Raw genomic sequence first — 14,988 nt, 5'->3', positions numbered from 1 at the left:
ACATACACGTATGCTACGGTCGCAATACACAGGTCTCCTAACTGTCCATAGAATTTCTAAGCAAACAGCTGGAGGCAGGGCTTTCTCCTACAGAGCTCCATTTTTATGGAATGGTCTGCCTACCCATGTGAGAGACGCAGACTCAGTCTCAACCTTTAAGTCTTTACTGAAGACTCATCTCTTCAGTAGGTCATATGATTGAGTGTAGTCTGGCCCAGGAGTGTGAAGGTGAACGGAAAGGCTCCGGAGCAACGAACCACCCTTGCTGTCTCTGCCTGGCCGGTTCCCCTCTTTCCACTGGGATTCTCTGCCTCTAACCCTATTACATGGGCTGTGTCACTAGCTTATTGGTGCTCTTCCATGTCGTCCCTAAGAGGGGTGCGCCACTTGAGTGGGTTGAGTCGCTGACGTGGTCTTCCTGTCTGGGTTGGCGCCCCCCCTTGGGTTGTGTCGTGGCGGAGATCTTTGTGGGCTGTACTCGACCTTGTCTCAGGATGGTAAGTTGGTGGTTGAAGATATCCCTCTAGTGGTGTGGGGACTGTGCTTTGGCAAAGTGGGTGGGGTTATATCCTGCCTGTTTGGCCCTGTCTGGGGGTATCATCGGATGTGGCCACAGTGTCTCCCGACCCCTCCTGTCTCAGCCTCCAGTATTTATGCTGCAGGAGTTTATGTGTCGGGGGCTAGGGACAGTCAGTTATATCTGGAGTATTTCTCCTGTCTTATCCGGTGTCCTGTGTGAATTTAAGTATGCTCTCTCTAATTCTCTCTTTCTCTCTTCCTTTCTTTCTCTCTCTCGGAGGACCTGAGCCCTAGGACCATGCCTCAGGACTACCTGGCATGATAACTCCTTGCTGTCCCCAGTCCACCTGTCCGTGCTGCTGCTCCGGTTTCAACTGTTCTGCCTGCGGCTATGGAACCCTGACCTGTTCACCGGACGTTCTACCTGTCCCAGACCTGCTGTTTTCAACTCTCTAGAGACAGCAGGAGCGGTAGAGATACTCTCAATGATCGGCTATGAAAAGCCAACTGACATTGAGGTGCTGACTTGTTGCACCCTCGACAACTACTGTGATTATTATTATTTTACCATGCTGGTCATTTATGAACATTTGAACATCTTGGTCATGTTCTGTTATAATCTCCACCTGGCAAAGCCAGAAGAGAACTGGCCACCCCTCATAGCCTGGTTCCTCTCTAGGTTTCTTCCTAGGTTTTGGCCTTTCTAGGGAGTTTTTCCTAGCCACCATGCTTCTACACCTGCATTGCTTGCTGTTTCGGGTTTTAGGCTGGGTTTCCTCTACAGCACTTTGATACATCAGCTGATGTAAGAAGGGCTATGTAAATAAATTGGATTAGATTTTATTTGATTCAAGGAGAGAACATTATTTTTGCCCATGAAGAATTTCCATGGTGATATTGTACTATAGACTCTAGACAGACGCAGTGTTTGTAGCAGGTTTATGTGTGACCTCATATTAATGATCCCTAGATCCTGTCTGTGAATGGTAGAATGCAGGCGCGGCTGTTTACACAGAAAGGAAGAGAAATCCTTTATTGATCCAACAAGTAAATCCCACAGTCATCTGCTGCCTCACATAATGAGGTAGATTGGGAGTGCAAAGGACTGGAAAGGACTTGAAAGTGCCTACTCCAAGAGAGAGAGAGAGAGAGAGAGAGAGAGAGAGACGGATAGAGATGACTATGAGTTGTGTTACCTTGACTCACATTCCAAACACCATGTCTGAGTGGCTTAAACGGGATGTTTTATTGTGCTTTTTCCGTCAGACGTTCACTGGCTTCTTTAGATGCCGCACCCACACCTTAACTACCTTAACCATGCGTCTTATCTTATTACCTCACCTGACTTAAAGCTTGTATGACGTATGTGCTGGTGCCAAAATGTCTAAGATCTTGGTTAGATTAATTGATAATGGAAATAACACCCTCACATTACTTGAGGTAGGTCATTAAAAAAAAGTCAGCGAAAGACTGAAAGAAAGCGTGGTGGTTGCCATGACGACTCAACACACATTTGGTATCTCCTATACAAGTAGAACATTGTTGTCAACTTCAAGAGGATGAAAAAGTTGTGACCTGCGAGAATGTCTGGTAAATGATCTCACTTGCCCCCCCAGACTGACACACACACACACACACACACTCACTCACTCACTCACTCACTCACTCACTCACTCACTCACTCACTCACTCACTCACTCACAAAACAGGCCAATGAGAGGGTAGTGGTAGTCAAGGGAGGAATTGAGCAACCCATGTGACACAACACAAAGTTCAGTGTTTATTACAGGCTGTTGATCTGATGAGTCAGTGGATAGACATTCGTTTCTCACTATTAATTATTGGTAGATACTAGATATGTTGTTTACACACACAAGTGCAAACAAACACACACATACGCAAACAGACACAAACACAGACACACTCACACAAACAGAGAGTGGTGTCGCAGTGTGTGCCTGAACTTTCCCCCCACACAGGGCTCAGTAATCCTGGATCAGAGAACACAAAGGGCGCTGGTGATATAAGCAACAGTGTGTCCAGCAAGTGAGCGCTTTGCTTTACCCCAGCACTCACACCTACAGCACTGCTGCAGGCTGTGTTCGTGGGGGGAAAGAACAGGGACAGTACCACTGGCCCTGTCATGGCTGACCCCATGATAGCTGGCACATAGTTGATGCGAGAGCAATAGAGAGACTAGCCCTAACCCTACCATTCCTATCTGATCTGTCACAGACAGGGGAACGTCTCTGACCTGGGACCCAGTGGGAAAGTGAAAGTTGTTGAAGCAGTGGAGAAGAATGTGGTCCAGCTCTGTCTGGGAGGGGAGGATCAGGAGCAGCTCGCTGCAGTGACCAGGGGCTACTGAGACTGGTGCTTATCTTACCACTGCCAACACACGGTGCTGCCTAGCCTAGAGAGATGGAGAGAGAGAGAGAGAGAGGGGGGAAAGAGAGAGGGAGAGAGAAAGGGACGCCACATTGCCTCACGGGTGAGTATTGCTGGGTAAATATTTACCCAGTAACCACCTCATGGGTCCGTAATCTCACCAGTATCGGTGGCAGGCAGGGTACCGCCTGCCAGCGTTGCAAGTGGGTAGAAGTGACTGTGGTGTGGACATATGCTGCAATAGTAGTGAAAGAGTTTTTGGATAGCATAAGTAGTTACCGTACGTTTGGGTTAACCCTTTTTTATCAGACACTCTCCTGAGTTGGCGAGCCTGTAAGTGTTTGATAGCACCCCTGAGAGGATTCTGTGTTTTTCTTTAGGGTGTACACTGCATAGGAGCACCATGGATTTGCTGCAGGACTCTCGGTGGACAATGCAGGGCCTCAACAGCCGTCTGAAGGGCTTCCTGGAGCAGGTAAACAAGCTGCAAGAGGCAAACTGGCATCTGGATGGCCAGATTGCATACTGGGGCCTAAAGAATGCCCCGCACCTCCAGGAATGGACCCAGCAGGAAAGGACTGTGGACGATCTCCGTGCCCAGGTGAGACTGGCATCTATTACCTTTTTAACTGGCCCAAACATTGAGCCATGAGGGACCCCAACTCATTAAACAGTGTTTTTTCTTATGTCCACTGACAGTAACTTTGTTTGCCAGTGATTATGCTGAGGTACTGTAATGCCTAGATTTGTTTGAGCAGCTGTGTTCTAGCCCTACAGTAGCTATTGGGACTGACTTGGACTAACTTGTATTGTATATTCTCCATATAATTTTTTACCAGAGTAGAGCAAAGCAGATGATATGTGTTTTCTTGCGTGCAGGGTTTTGGCTTTGAGACAGATACAGCACTGACTGAGCAAACCAGTTATTAACGATTTTCAGTCCTAGCGATGATTACACTTAATAGCAGTCAAATTAAAACAGACATTTGACAAAGTGGTTCCTACCAAGACAATGTCAACTGTTCCAGAGGGTGAGAAGTAGTGTCATACTGTATGTCAGGACATTTGGAAACAAGCCATCACTCCATTGTCACACTCAAGAATGTGGATCCTTTTATTCCTTTAAAGGCCACTGCCCTAGTAGACCATTAACACGGGCTGCTGTAATTGTCAGCTTACTCGCATGAGCTGATTGGAGGTTTTGCAACCGCTCCTTGATTTATGGTCTCTGAATGTGAATGGAGACAAAGGCAAAGAACGCACCAAGATCTGACCTATTAGTATTGAAGCCAACGGGTGGGTTGACTTTTATGCCCAATTTCACTTTCAGCGAGAGTGTTGCGTAAAATATGAACGATTGCCAATCCATTGGATCAATATAAAGATCCATCATGCATAGCAGCACTGATACGATATCTGCAGACTTTCCCATGTGAGAACCTGTCATGTACAAATGTACGTATGTGGGACATTTCCTCACACTTTCGCCTGAACTAATACCTGGAATGTTGACTTCTATGGAACCCAGGACTCCCTGTAAAACAGTGGCAATTGTTACTGAGTAGACTATCCTGGCTAAATACATCAAATCAAATGAAAAATGTATGACTTGACATATACGCATAACTGATAACGTTCTTCAAATCTTCCTTTGACATGAATTTGTGATTTGTTGTAACAATTGTCTTTGTTATGTGCATCTTCCTCAAGGCCGGTTTCAGTCCTAGACTGCTGTTATTGTTGTGGGTTTAGGTTCTAAGACCTGGCGCCACCTTCGTTCTATTGAGAAGTGTTGAATAACAAGCGCTAATAAGGAATTTCTGGTACCCGTGTAAATAGCTAAGTTATCATTACTCATTGTGTATTTATTCCCTGTGTCATTATTTTTCTATTTCTCTGTGCGTTGTTGGGAAGGGCCTGAAAGTAAATATTTCACTGTTAGTGTACACCTGTTATTTACAAAACGTGACACATTTCCTTTGAAATCAATCAGTTAATGTTCAGTTGGAGAGTGCCCTGTTGGAAGACAAAGTGCTGATATCTGGTTTGTACTCTCTCATGGCTATGAATCAACACGGTCAGAGATGAATAACTGACAGAGCTAAGATAATGGAACGGGTAATTACAATGAAAATATGATCATAATCTTTGACGCATTTCTGTGAGCAAAAACACAATTGTCCAAGTTATTACAGGTTTTCCTCCTTCAAAACAGGTGTGTTTGTCTTAAGTAAGCATTGTGATGTTGTGATTGGCAAAGGAAGAGTCAGCATTGAAACTCAAAATGGCCCTAGGTTATACAGTAAACATTTCCATATCAAAGATGCAAGATTTTTGTTTAAGTTTCATGTACTTACATTGCAGTTAACGCCAAACATTTAGAAGTTGAGGTCAAGTACTAGAATTACTGTGAGAGGCTCTTTGGCTTTAATATCTGTGCCACAGCTGCTTCAGGCCTTGTCTTAATGAACCCAAATCGTGGGACATCATCATGTAATAAAACTGACTCACTGAGCTGGTGGCAATCTGACAAGTATGAACAGGCAGAATATTATTATGCAGTATTTTGAATGAATGTGAAGTGGATCTATGGGTATCTGCTAGCATGCTGGTAAATACCCATAGACTTCCAGTCATTGCTCTAACGCTAGTTAGCTTTGGCTCGCAAAACTACCTCTAACTTCCTTCATACTGGACACAGAGACATAACAATGTTATCCACGATTTCTTCTGACTCTGGGGAAGTAGATAAAGGGCCTCATTGCCAACAATCCCGAAGTATCCCGAACTTCCGTATTCTATCTTATCTCTGTTCCAACTTCCTTTCTTTGATGATATTTCAAAGGCTTCTATCTTCATGCTTGTGCTAGTGTATTAGTCTTGTCCCATGCTCTATGTGCTATAGCCAACTCTTCCATTGGTCAATGTCATGCCACACAGTATGAGACGAGGCTGGTGTAATTCAAGGAAGCGAAAACTTTATTACAGTTGTTCTATTGTGATAAGACTCACCCACATGTTTTCACATTTTGAGAAAGACCCCGTTTGATGCAGCACCTGGTAATGTGAACTTCCAGTGTACTGAGGTGTATTCATATGTGATTTCATGTTTCATCGTGTTTTTTTCTACCTATTGGGCCAATGACATTACATGGATCAACCAGATTGAACACATTCTGAAATCAATCATGTTTTTCACGCATCGTATTCACTTCCTTGTTATTTTGTCTTGTGTGTGTTGACTGTGTTTTGGTTCTGTAGGTTGGTAAACTGCTGATTGAGAATGCAGAGCTGGTGCTGCAGTCTGACCACATGATGTCCAGGGCTTCTACCATCCAGGCCAGGTCAGTAGTGTTTGGGACATTCTAGGTGAGGCCTAGAATACTACAGTATACTAATACAGTAACACATACCCTCATAGTATGTATTTTCATCATATCTAAAGAAAACACAGATATACCATAGCAGTTGTGAACACCTTCAGGAAACAGAAGCAAATATCCATCAAATCCTACACCTACTGTTAGTATAATACTAACAACCAATTTCAGTCTATAACACTTTAAATGCACCTCTTGAATAACAATCAGATATCTTATTTTCCCCTGAAGAGATACTTTATAATCTCTTCTCTACTGTAGCAGCAGTACAGCCCACACTTTGTTATAACTCGGCTAGTTCCCACTCCTGCTCAACAACCTGCATACAAATCACAGCCCGGCTGTGTTGTGCCTGGTCGGCACTTTCCCATCTGTATTGATGCGGAGTGACACACCGGCCCCTCTCTACTGCCAGAGATCTGTGTCCCAAATGGCACCCTAATTCTTATTTAGAGCACTACTTTTGACCAGGAACCATCAGGGTACCCATAGGGTGTGGTCAATATTAGTGCACTAAATAGGGAATAGGGTCCCATTTGGGGCCCAGATGGAGATCCATTAACCCCTGAAGGGCAAGGGAGGGCAACAACATGCAGGCAGCTATGAGCTATGAATACACACCTCCTCTATTTATATACGGTGTCCTACTGGCCTTACCTGGGTCACTGTCACGATGTTGTCTGCAACTCTGTGTCACAAGGTTTATATTGTATTTAAAAAATATGTAGATATTATTTGTGTACTTTTTGACATTTTACGGCATTGTTAGGAGCTAGTAACATAAGCATTTTGCTATAACATCTGCTAAACTGTGTACGCAACCAATACACTTTGATTTGATGTATGTGACTTTAGCATCTGTTGGGAAGTGAGGACTATTGCAACTACTGAATGACTGTTGCAAGATGTTTTTCCCACTGTATGGGAAAGGTCTTTTACATGATTAGGTTAGATCTGATGAAGGGTCACTGAAACACATGGGAGCATAGATTGTAGTGTGCAGTCTATTTACCTTGACCTGAAAACACTTGTATATCTTAACACCTTTTACTAGAGTGGGCTATATCAGGGTCACACAGAGTGATTATTGGTGGTCTTAAACAAATATACTTTGAAACAAAAGTATACACCTCACACACATGGTTATAGGTACCATGTCAGATATATGAAATGTATTCAATTCTGAGTTTGCATCCCAATATTACACATTATGTGCATCACAGAAGACTGAAATATAACAAAACAGTTTGACATACTGTAGAAACACTGGATTTGTCAGTTAAAAAAAAATGTATTTGATTAATTAAGACATTTTGAAAAATATTAATAACATTTCAGCCATGAGACCAACGAGGGTGCTTTGAGTCAGTGACTGAAGGAAAGGGCTAGGCACCTGCTTAGATACAATGGATGTGCGGCTGAAACATTTCCATATACTGTATCACAGTGTTTACCTACAGTACATGCACAGTACATGTAGCTCTTTCACCACCCATGTATAAAGTACCCTGACTAGTTGACCCAGAGTAGGGAACATTCAGTAGCTGTACATTGAAAAACACTTCCCTATGTTACCATCACCACCTCTTGGTAAAGTGTAGGCCTATAGCTGCTTTGCATAGACCACTGTGGTCAAGGCTAATTACTAGTCAATATCGCCGACTGAAACATGGTAACAGGAACGACCTGTCCAGTAAGAAACACACTTTTTTTTCTTCAGTTTTCCCATTTCAAAAAGTTTTAAAACATTTTCTATTGAGTGCTCTAATGAACGCAACCCAGTTAATAGGATGAGATGTGTTCTGTGTCCTGTCATAGATGTGAGTTGGAAGAGTGGCAGACCAAGTGTCTGGAGCAACAGGTGGCTCTGCTGAGGGAGAACAAGGCAAGGGTGGAGCATACCAATGTGCAGCTGGAGGCGGATCTACACAACTCCATGACAGAGCTGCAGGACATGCACCAGGACTATGTGGTACGGTCTTGTGCCAGTGTCCGTGCGGTTCCGTACACCTGCATTCGTTCAGTAAAGACATCCGTAAAAAGGTTGAATAAATGTGGCCATAGATGTGTTACTCATTTTAAGGTTGAACGTTACATTAGTTTGTAACATAGCCTTAACATTAGGCTATTTACTGTAAAAGTAATATTGAATTGTGTTTGGTTGACAATGCAACAAAATATCAACATGTAAAGGAGATGTATCTACTGCTTGGATAGTTCTATCTGAGCCACTGGCTTAATCCCATTCTTCAACTTGAGTTGGGGACATGAATCCAACATCATTTGTTAACATGTCACCTATTGTATTTAAAAAAATAATATTGAATTGTGTTTGGTTGACAGTGCAACATTTAAAGGAGATGTATCTACTGCTTGGACAGTTTAATCTGAGCCACTGGTTTAATCCCATTCTTCAACATGAATCCAACACATAATTTGTCAACATGTCGACAAGCTAATAGGCTATTTATTGTATTTCAAAAGTAATATTGAATTGTGTCTGGCTGTGAACGCAGGACATGCACCAGGACTATATGGTATGGTCTTGTGCGAGTGTCTGTGTGCATGTTGCAAGGGTCTGTACGGTTCCGTACACCTGCATTCGTTCAGTGAAGACATCAGTTAAAAGGTTGAATAAATTCTGTTACATTCATTTGTAAGATAGCCTTGACTTTTGGCTATTTACGGTATTACAAAAGTAATATTGAATTGTTTTTGGTTGACAACGCACCCAAATACCAACATTTAAATTAGATGTAATTAATTAGATGTAATTAGATGTAATTAATTAGATCTAATGCTTGGATAGTTTCATCTGAGCCACTGCTCACTGGCCACACCATGTCATTTAAACATGGATAATTGGATAATATTTGGTTGAGACGTTGATCAGTGAGATTACAACCTATACTCACCCACTCAAAAAGACAGACTAAAGTTAGTTGAATTTCCAATGTGTTATCATTATGCTTTTAACCATATACAGTGGGGCAAAAAAGTATTTAGTCAGCCACCAGTTGTGCAAGTTCTCCCACTTAAAAAGATGAGAGAGGCCTGTAATTATGACAGACTAATGACTATGACAGACAAAATGAGATAAAAATAAATCCAGAAAATCACATTGTAGGATTTTTTATGAATTTATTTGCAAATTATGGTGGAAAATAAGTATTTGGTCAATAATAAAAATGTACCTCAATACTTTGTTATATACCCTTTGTTGGCAATGACAGAGGTCAAACGCTTTCTGTAAGTCTTCAGAAGGTTTTCACACACTCTTGCAGGTATTTTGGCCCATTCCTCCATGCAGATCTCCTCTAGAGCAGTGATGCTTTGGGGCTGTTGCTGGGCAACACAGACTTTCAACTCCCTCCAAATATGTTCTATGGGGTTGAGATCTGGAGACTGGCTAGGCCACTCCAGGACGTTGAAATGCTTCTTACGAAGCCACTCCTTCGTTGCCCGGGCGGTGTGTTTGGGATCGTCATGCTGAAAGACCCGGCCACGTTTCATCTTCAATGCCCTTGCTGATGGAAGGAGGTTTTCACTCAAAATCTCACGATACATGGCCCCATTCATTCTTTCCTTTACACGGATAAGTCGTCCTGGTCCCTTTGCAGAAAAACAGCCCCAAAGCATGATGTTTCCACACCCATGCTTCACAGTAGGTATGGTGTTCTTTGGATGCAACTCAGCATTCTTTGTCCTCCAAACACGACGAGTTGAGTTTTTACCAAAAAGTTACATTTTGGTTTCATCTAACCATATGACATTCTCCCAAACTTCTTACATTTACATACATTTAAGTCATTTAGCAGACGCTCTTATCCAGAGCGACTTACAAATTGGTGCATTCACCTTATGACATCCAGTGGAACAGCCACTTTACAATAGTGCATCTAAATCTTTTAAGGGGGGTGAGAAGGATTACTTTATCCTATCCTAGGTATTCCTTAAAGAGGTGGGGTTTCAGGTGTCTCCGGAAGGTGGTGATTGACTCCGCTGTCCTGGCGTCGTGAGGGAGTTTGTTCCACCATTGGGGGGCCAGAGCAGCGAACAGTTTTGACTGGGCTGAGCGGGAACTGTACTTCCTCAGTGGTAGGGAGGCGAGCAGGCCAGCGGTGGATGAACGCAGTGCCCTTGTTTGGGTGTAGGGCCTGATCAGAGCCTGGAGGTACTGAGGTGCCATTCCCCTCACAGCTCCGTAGGCAAGCACCATGGTCTTGTAGCGGATGCGAGCTTCAACTGGAAGCCAGTGGAGAGAGCGGAGGAGCGGGGTGACGTGAGAGAACTTGGGAAGGTTGAACACCAGACGGGCTGCGGCGTTCTGGATGAGTTGTAGGGGTTTAATGGCACAGGCAGGGAGCCCAGCCAACAGCGAGTTGCAGTAATCCAGACGGGAGATGACAAGTGCCTGGATTAGGACCTGCGCCGCTTCCTGTGTCAGGCAGGGTCGTACTCTGCGGATGTTGTAGAGCATGAACCTACAGGAACGGGCCACCGCCTTGATGTTAGTTGAGAACGACAGGGTGTTGTCCAGGATCACGCCAAGGTTCTTAGCGCTCTGGGAGGAGGACACAATGGAGTTGTCAACCATGATGGCGAGATCATGGAATGGGCAGTCCTTCCCCGGGAGGAAGAGCAGCTCCGTCTTGCCGAGGTTCAGCTTGAGGTGGTGATCCGTCATCCACACTGATATGTCTGCCAGACATGCAGAGATGCGATTCACCACCTGGTCATCAGAAGGGGAAAGGAGAAGATTAATTGTGTGTCGTCTGCATAGCAATGATAGGAGAGACCATGTGAGGTTATGACAGAGCCAAGTGACTTGGTGTATAGCGAGAATAGGAGAGGGCCTAGAACAGAGCCCTGGGGGACACCAGTGGTGAGAGCGCGTGGTGAGGAGACAGATTCTCGCCACGCCACCTGGTAGGAGCAACCTGTCAGGTAGGACGCAATCTAAGCGTGGGGCGCGCCGGAGATGCCCAACTCGGAGAGGGTGGAGAGGAGGATCTGATGGTTCACAGTATCGAAGGCAGCCGATAGGTCTAGAAGGATGAGAGCAGAGGAGAGAGAGTTAGCTTTAGCAGTGCGGAGCGCCTCCGTGATACAGAGAAGAGCAGTCTCAGTTGAATGACTAGTCTTGAAACCTGACTGATTTGGATCAAGAAGGTCATTCTGAGAGAGATAGCGGGAGAGCTGGCCAAGGACGGCACATTCAAGAGTTTTGGAGAGAAAAGAAAGAAGGGATACTGGTCTGTAGTTGTTGACATTGGAGGAATCGAGTCTAGGTTTTTTCAGAAAGGGTGCAACTCTCGCTCTCTTGAAGACGGAAGGGACGTAGCCAGCGGTCAGGGATGAGTTGATGAGCGAGGTGAGGTAAGGGAGAAGGTCTCCGGAAATGGTCTGGAGAAGAGAGGAGGGGATAGGGTCAAGCGGGCAGGTTGTTGGGCGGCCGGCCGTCACAAGACGCAAGATTTCATCTGGAGAGAGAGGGGAGAAAGTGGTCAGAGCATAGGGTACGGCAGTGTGAGCAGAACCAGCGGTGTCGTTTGACTTAGCAAACGAGGATCGGATGTCGTCGACCTTCTTTTCAAAATGGTTGACGAAGTCATCTGCAGAGAGGGAGGAGGGGGGGGGATTCAGGAGGGAGGAGAAGGTGGCAAAGTGCTTCCTAGGGTTAGAGGCAGATGCTTGGAATTTAGAGTGGTAGAAAGTGGCTTTAGCAGCAGAGACAGAGGAGGAAAATGTAGAGAGGAGGGAGTGAAAGGATGCCAGGTCCGCAAGGAGGCGAGTTTTCCTCCATTTCCGCTCGGCTGCCCGGAGCCCTGTTCTTATGGATCATCCAAATGCTCTCTAGCAAACTTCAGACGGGCCTGGACATGTACTGGCTTAAGCAGGGGGACACGTCTGGCACTGCAGGATTTGAGTCCCTGGCGGCGTAGTGTGTTACTGATTGTAGGCTTTGTTACTTTGGTCCCAGCTCTCGGCAGGTCATTCACTAGGTCCCCCCGTGTGGTTCTGGGATTTTTGCTCACCATTCTTGTGATCATTTTGACCCCACGGGGTGAGATCTTGCGTGGAGCCCCAGATTGAGGGAGATTATCAGTGGTCTTGTATGTCTTCCATTTCCTAATAATTGCTCCCACAGTTGATTTCTTCAAACCAAGCTGCTTACCTATTGCAGATTCAGTCTTACCAGCCTGGTGCAGGTCTACAATTTTGTTTCTTTGACAGCTCTTTGGTCTTGGCCATAGTGGAGTTTGAAGTGTGACTGTTTGAGGTTGTGGACAGGTGTCTTTTATACTGATAACAAGTTCAAACAGGTGCCATTAATACAGGTAACGAGTGGAGGACAGAGGAGCCTCTTAAAGAAGAAGTTACAGGTCTGTGAGAGCCAGAAATATTGCTTGTTTGTAGGTGACCAAATACTTATTTTCCACCATCATTTGCAAATAAATTAATTTAAAGTCCTACAATGTGATTTTCTGGATTTTTTTTCTAATTTTGTCTGTCATAGTTGAAGTGTACCTATGATGAAAATTACAGACCTCTCTCATCTTTTTAAGTGGGAGAACTTGCACAATTGGTGGCTGACTAAATACCTTTTTTTGCCCCACTGTAAAAGCACAACCAAATTCCAATGAAAAAAAACATATCTGTTGGTGATTTAGTTGTCACCAAATATCTATCACTGCGCTTTCAGCCCTTTGAGGTTACATCAAAGTTAAAATGCACACTTTATATAATTACATAAGAAGAAATGTATAGTTACAGTAACCTCAAAATGTGGCCATGGATGTGTTATTTATTTTAAGGTTGAATGTTACATTAGTTTGTAAGTTAGCCTTAACTTTAGACTATTTACTGTAAAAGTAACATTGAATTGTGTTTGGTTGACAATGCAACAAAATATCAACATTTAAAGGAGATGTATCTACTGCTTGGATAGTTCCATCTGAGCCACTGGCTTAATCCCATTCTTCAACTTGAGTCGGGGACATGAATCCAGCATCATTTGTTAACAATCTCGCCTATTGTATTTCAAAGATAATATTGACTTGTGTTTGGTTGTTAACGCAACCAAATATTAACATTTGAAGGAGATGTATCTCTTGCTTGGATAGTTCCATCTGTGTCAATGACTTAGTCTGGCTTTAATTGCAGTTTGTCTCCAAATGAATTATTGATATGTTGGATGCATGTCTGCATCTCAACCAAAATTCTATGTAAAAAATAAGACTGAATCAAAACAAACTTTGATTAATGGGCATTTAAATGTTGGTTTGTTTTGGATTCAGGATTTTTGGTTGAGATGCAGACGTGAATCCAACTTATCAATGATTCATTTGTAGACAAAATGGAATAAAAGTAATTGACACAGATGGAACTATCCAAGCAGAAGATACATCTCCTTCAAATGTTGATATTTGGTTGTGTTGACAACCAAAAACACTCCAATATCACTAAATATCATTACATTTTAAATCAACCAGAGCTTGAAGCCATTGGCCTATTTTATTATCTATTTTTAGTTCTGGTTTGAATAAAAACAATAACTATTGATGAATATCATAGCTAAGCAGGGCTGGGCTTGGGAGACCAAACGGTAGCTGTAGATATATACAATCTCCAGGAGGAGGTGCTTCCCAGCCTATAGTATTTTTTTTCTGATACTGGATATAATGTTGAAGATCTGACATTGTTTTAAAGTTACAAATTCAACATGTTTTATGCAAGGTTTGTCTCCATTGAAATGTGGTTACCATGGTTACATAATAATTGAAGTTTCACCCTCAAAACAACATGTTACATTGATTTATTTTTTCAAATCCAATGTATTTCCCACGTAGATTCCACATCACAACATGTTGAAAAATGACATTGAAACAACATTGATTCAACCAGTTTGTGCCCAGTGGGAAGTGACTCTGACAGGGGTTGTCCAACTCTGAGTCTTGTTCCAATTAGGAGGAAATTTCTTAACTTTTTACTGATCAGCATCTACTGTGTTTGCACAGTATATTCCACCTTTGATAATTCCCATTTTCTCATTCTTTTTTTAATGTTTATGCAGAGGGGAGAGAAAGGTGTGACAAAAAAAGAGAGAGAGAAAGAGAGAAGAGAGAAGGAAGAGAGAGACAGAGAGAGAGAGAGAGAGAGAGAGAGAGAGAGAGAGAGAGAGAGAGAGAGAGAGAGAGAGAGAGAGAGAGAGAGAGAGAGAGAGAGAAGAGAGAGAGAGAGGAAGAAGAGAAAGAGAGAAGAGAGAGAGAAAGCAAGAGAAAGAAAAGAGAACGAGACAAGGTGAAACAAGAGAGAAAGACACAAGAAAGCTACTGTAAAGAAAGAACAACATCTCAGAACACCTTCTCCCTATTAGCCCATTAACCAGAAGAATGCCTGCTCCTGTTCTCACACCTCCCCTATTAATCTCAGTGGAAAGGCGTGTTAAGTTTCACACCATCCTTTCCCTTTCAATGCTTTCCTGTCATCCTCCCACCCTTCTCTCTCTCTCGCTCTTTCTCTTTTACTAACCCCTTTTTATTCCTGCTGACTAATACTCCCCTTCCCTTCCTCCACTCAGATCTTTACGTGATCCAGCTTCTCTCTCCCACACACACACACATGCACGCACACGCACGCACGCACACACACTGTCCCAGACTCACAGGCTCAGGCTCAATAACAGACACTACCCCTC

At 43.6% G+C, this 14,988-nt stretch overlaps 1 protein-coding gene across 1 annotated transcript in view; it reads left to right on the top strand.

Annotated features, from left to right (window-relative positions):
- Positions 1-3,025: 3,025 nt before the first annotated feature.
- Positions 3,026-14,988, top strand: part of LOC118389256 (keratin, type I cytoskeletal 18-A-like) — a 36,303-nt gene continuing 24,340 nt past the window's right edge. The window contains exons 1-4 of the mRNA XM_035779139.2: positions 3,026-3,187; positions 3,288-3,508; positions 6,169-6,251; positions 8,106-8,259. Coding sequence (XP_035635032.1) covers positions 3,311-3,508; positions 6,169-6,251; positions 8,106-8,259 — 435 coding nt within the window. The 5' untranslated portion in view covers positions 3,026-3,187; positions 3,288-3,310. The remainder of the gene's footprint in view (positions 3,188-3,287; positions 3,509-6,168; positions 6,252-8,105; positions 8,260-14,988) is intronic.

This window comes from Oncorhynchus keta, chromosome 10, assembly GCF_023373465.1.
Source record: "Oncorhynchus keta strain PuntledgeMale-10-30-2019 chromosome 10, Oket_V2, whole genome shotgun sequence".
Taxonomy (NCBI): Eukaryota; Metazoa; Chordata; class Actinopteri; order Salmoniformes; family Salmonidae; genus Oncorhynchus; species Oncorhynchus keta.
Note: the sequence above shows the minus strand (reverse complement) of the source record. Positions and strands in the feature narration are given on the sequence as shown.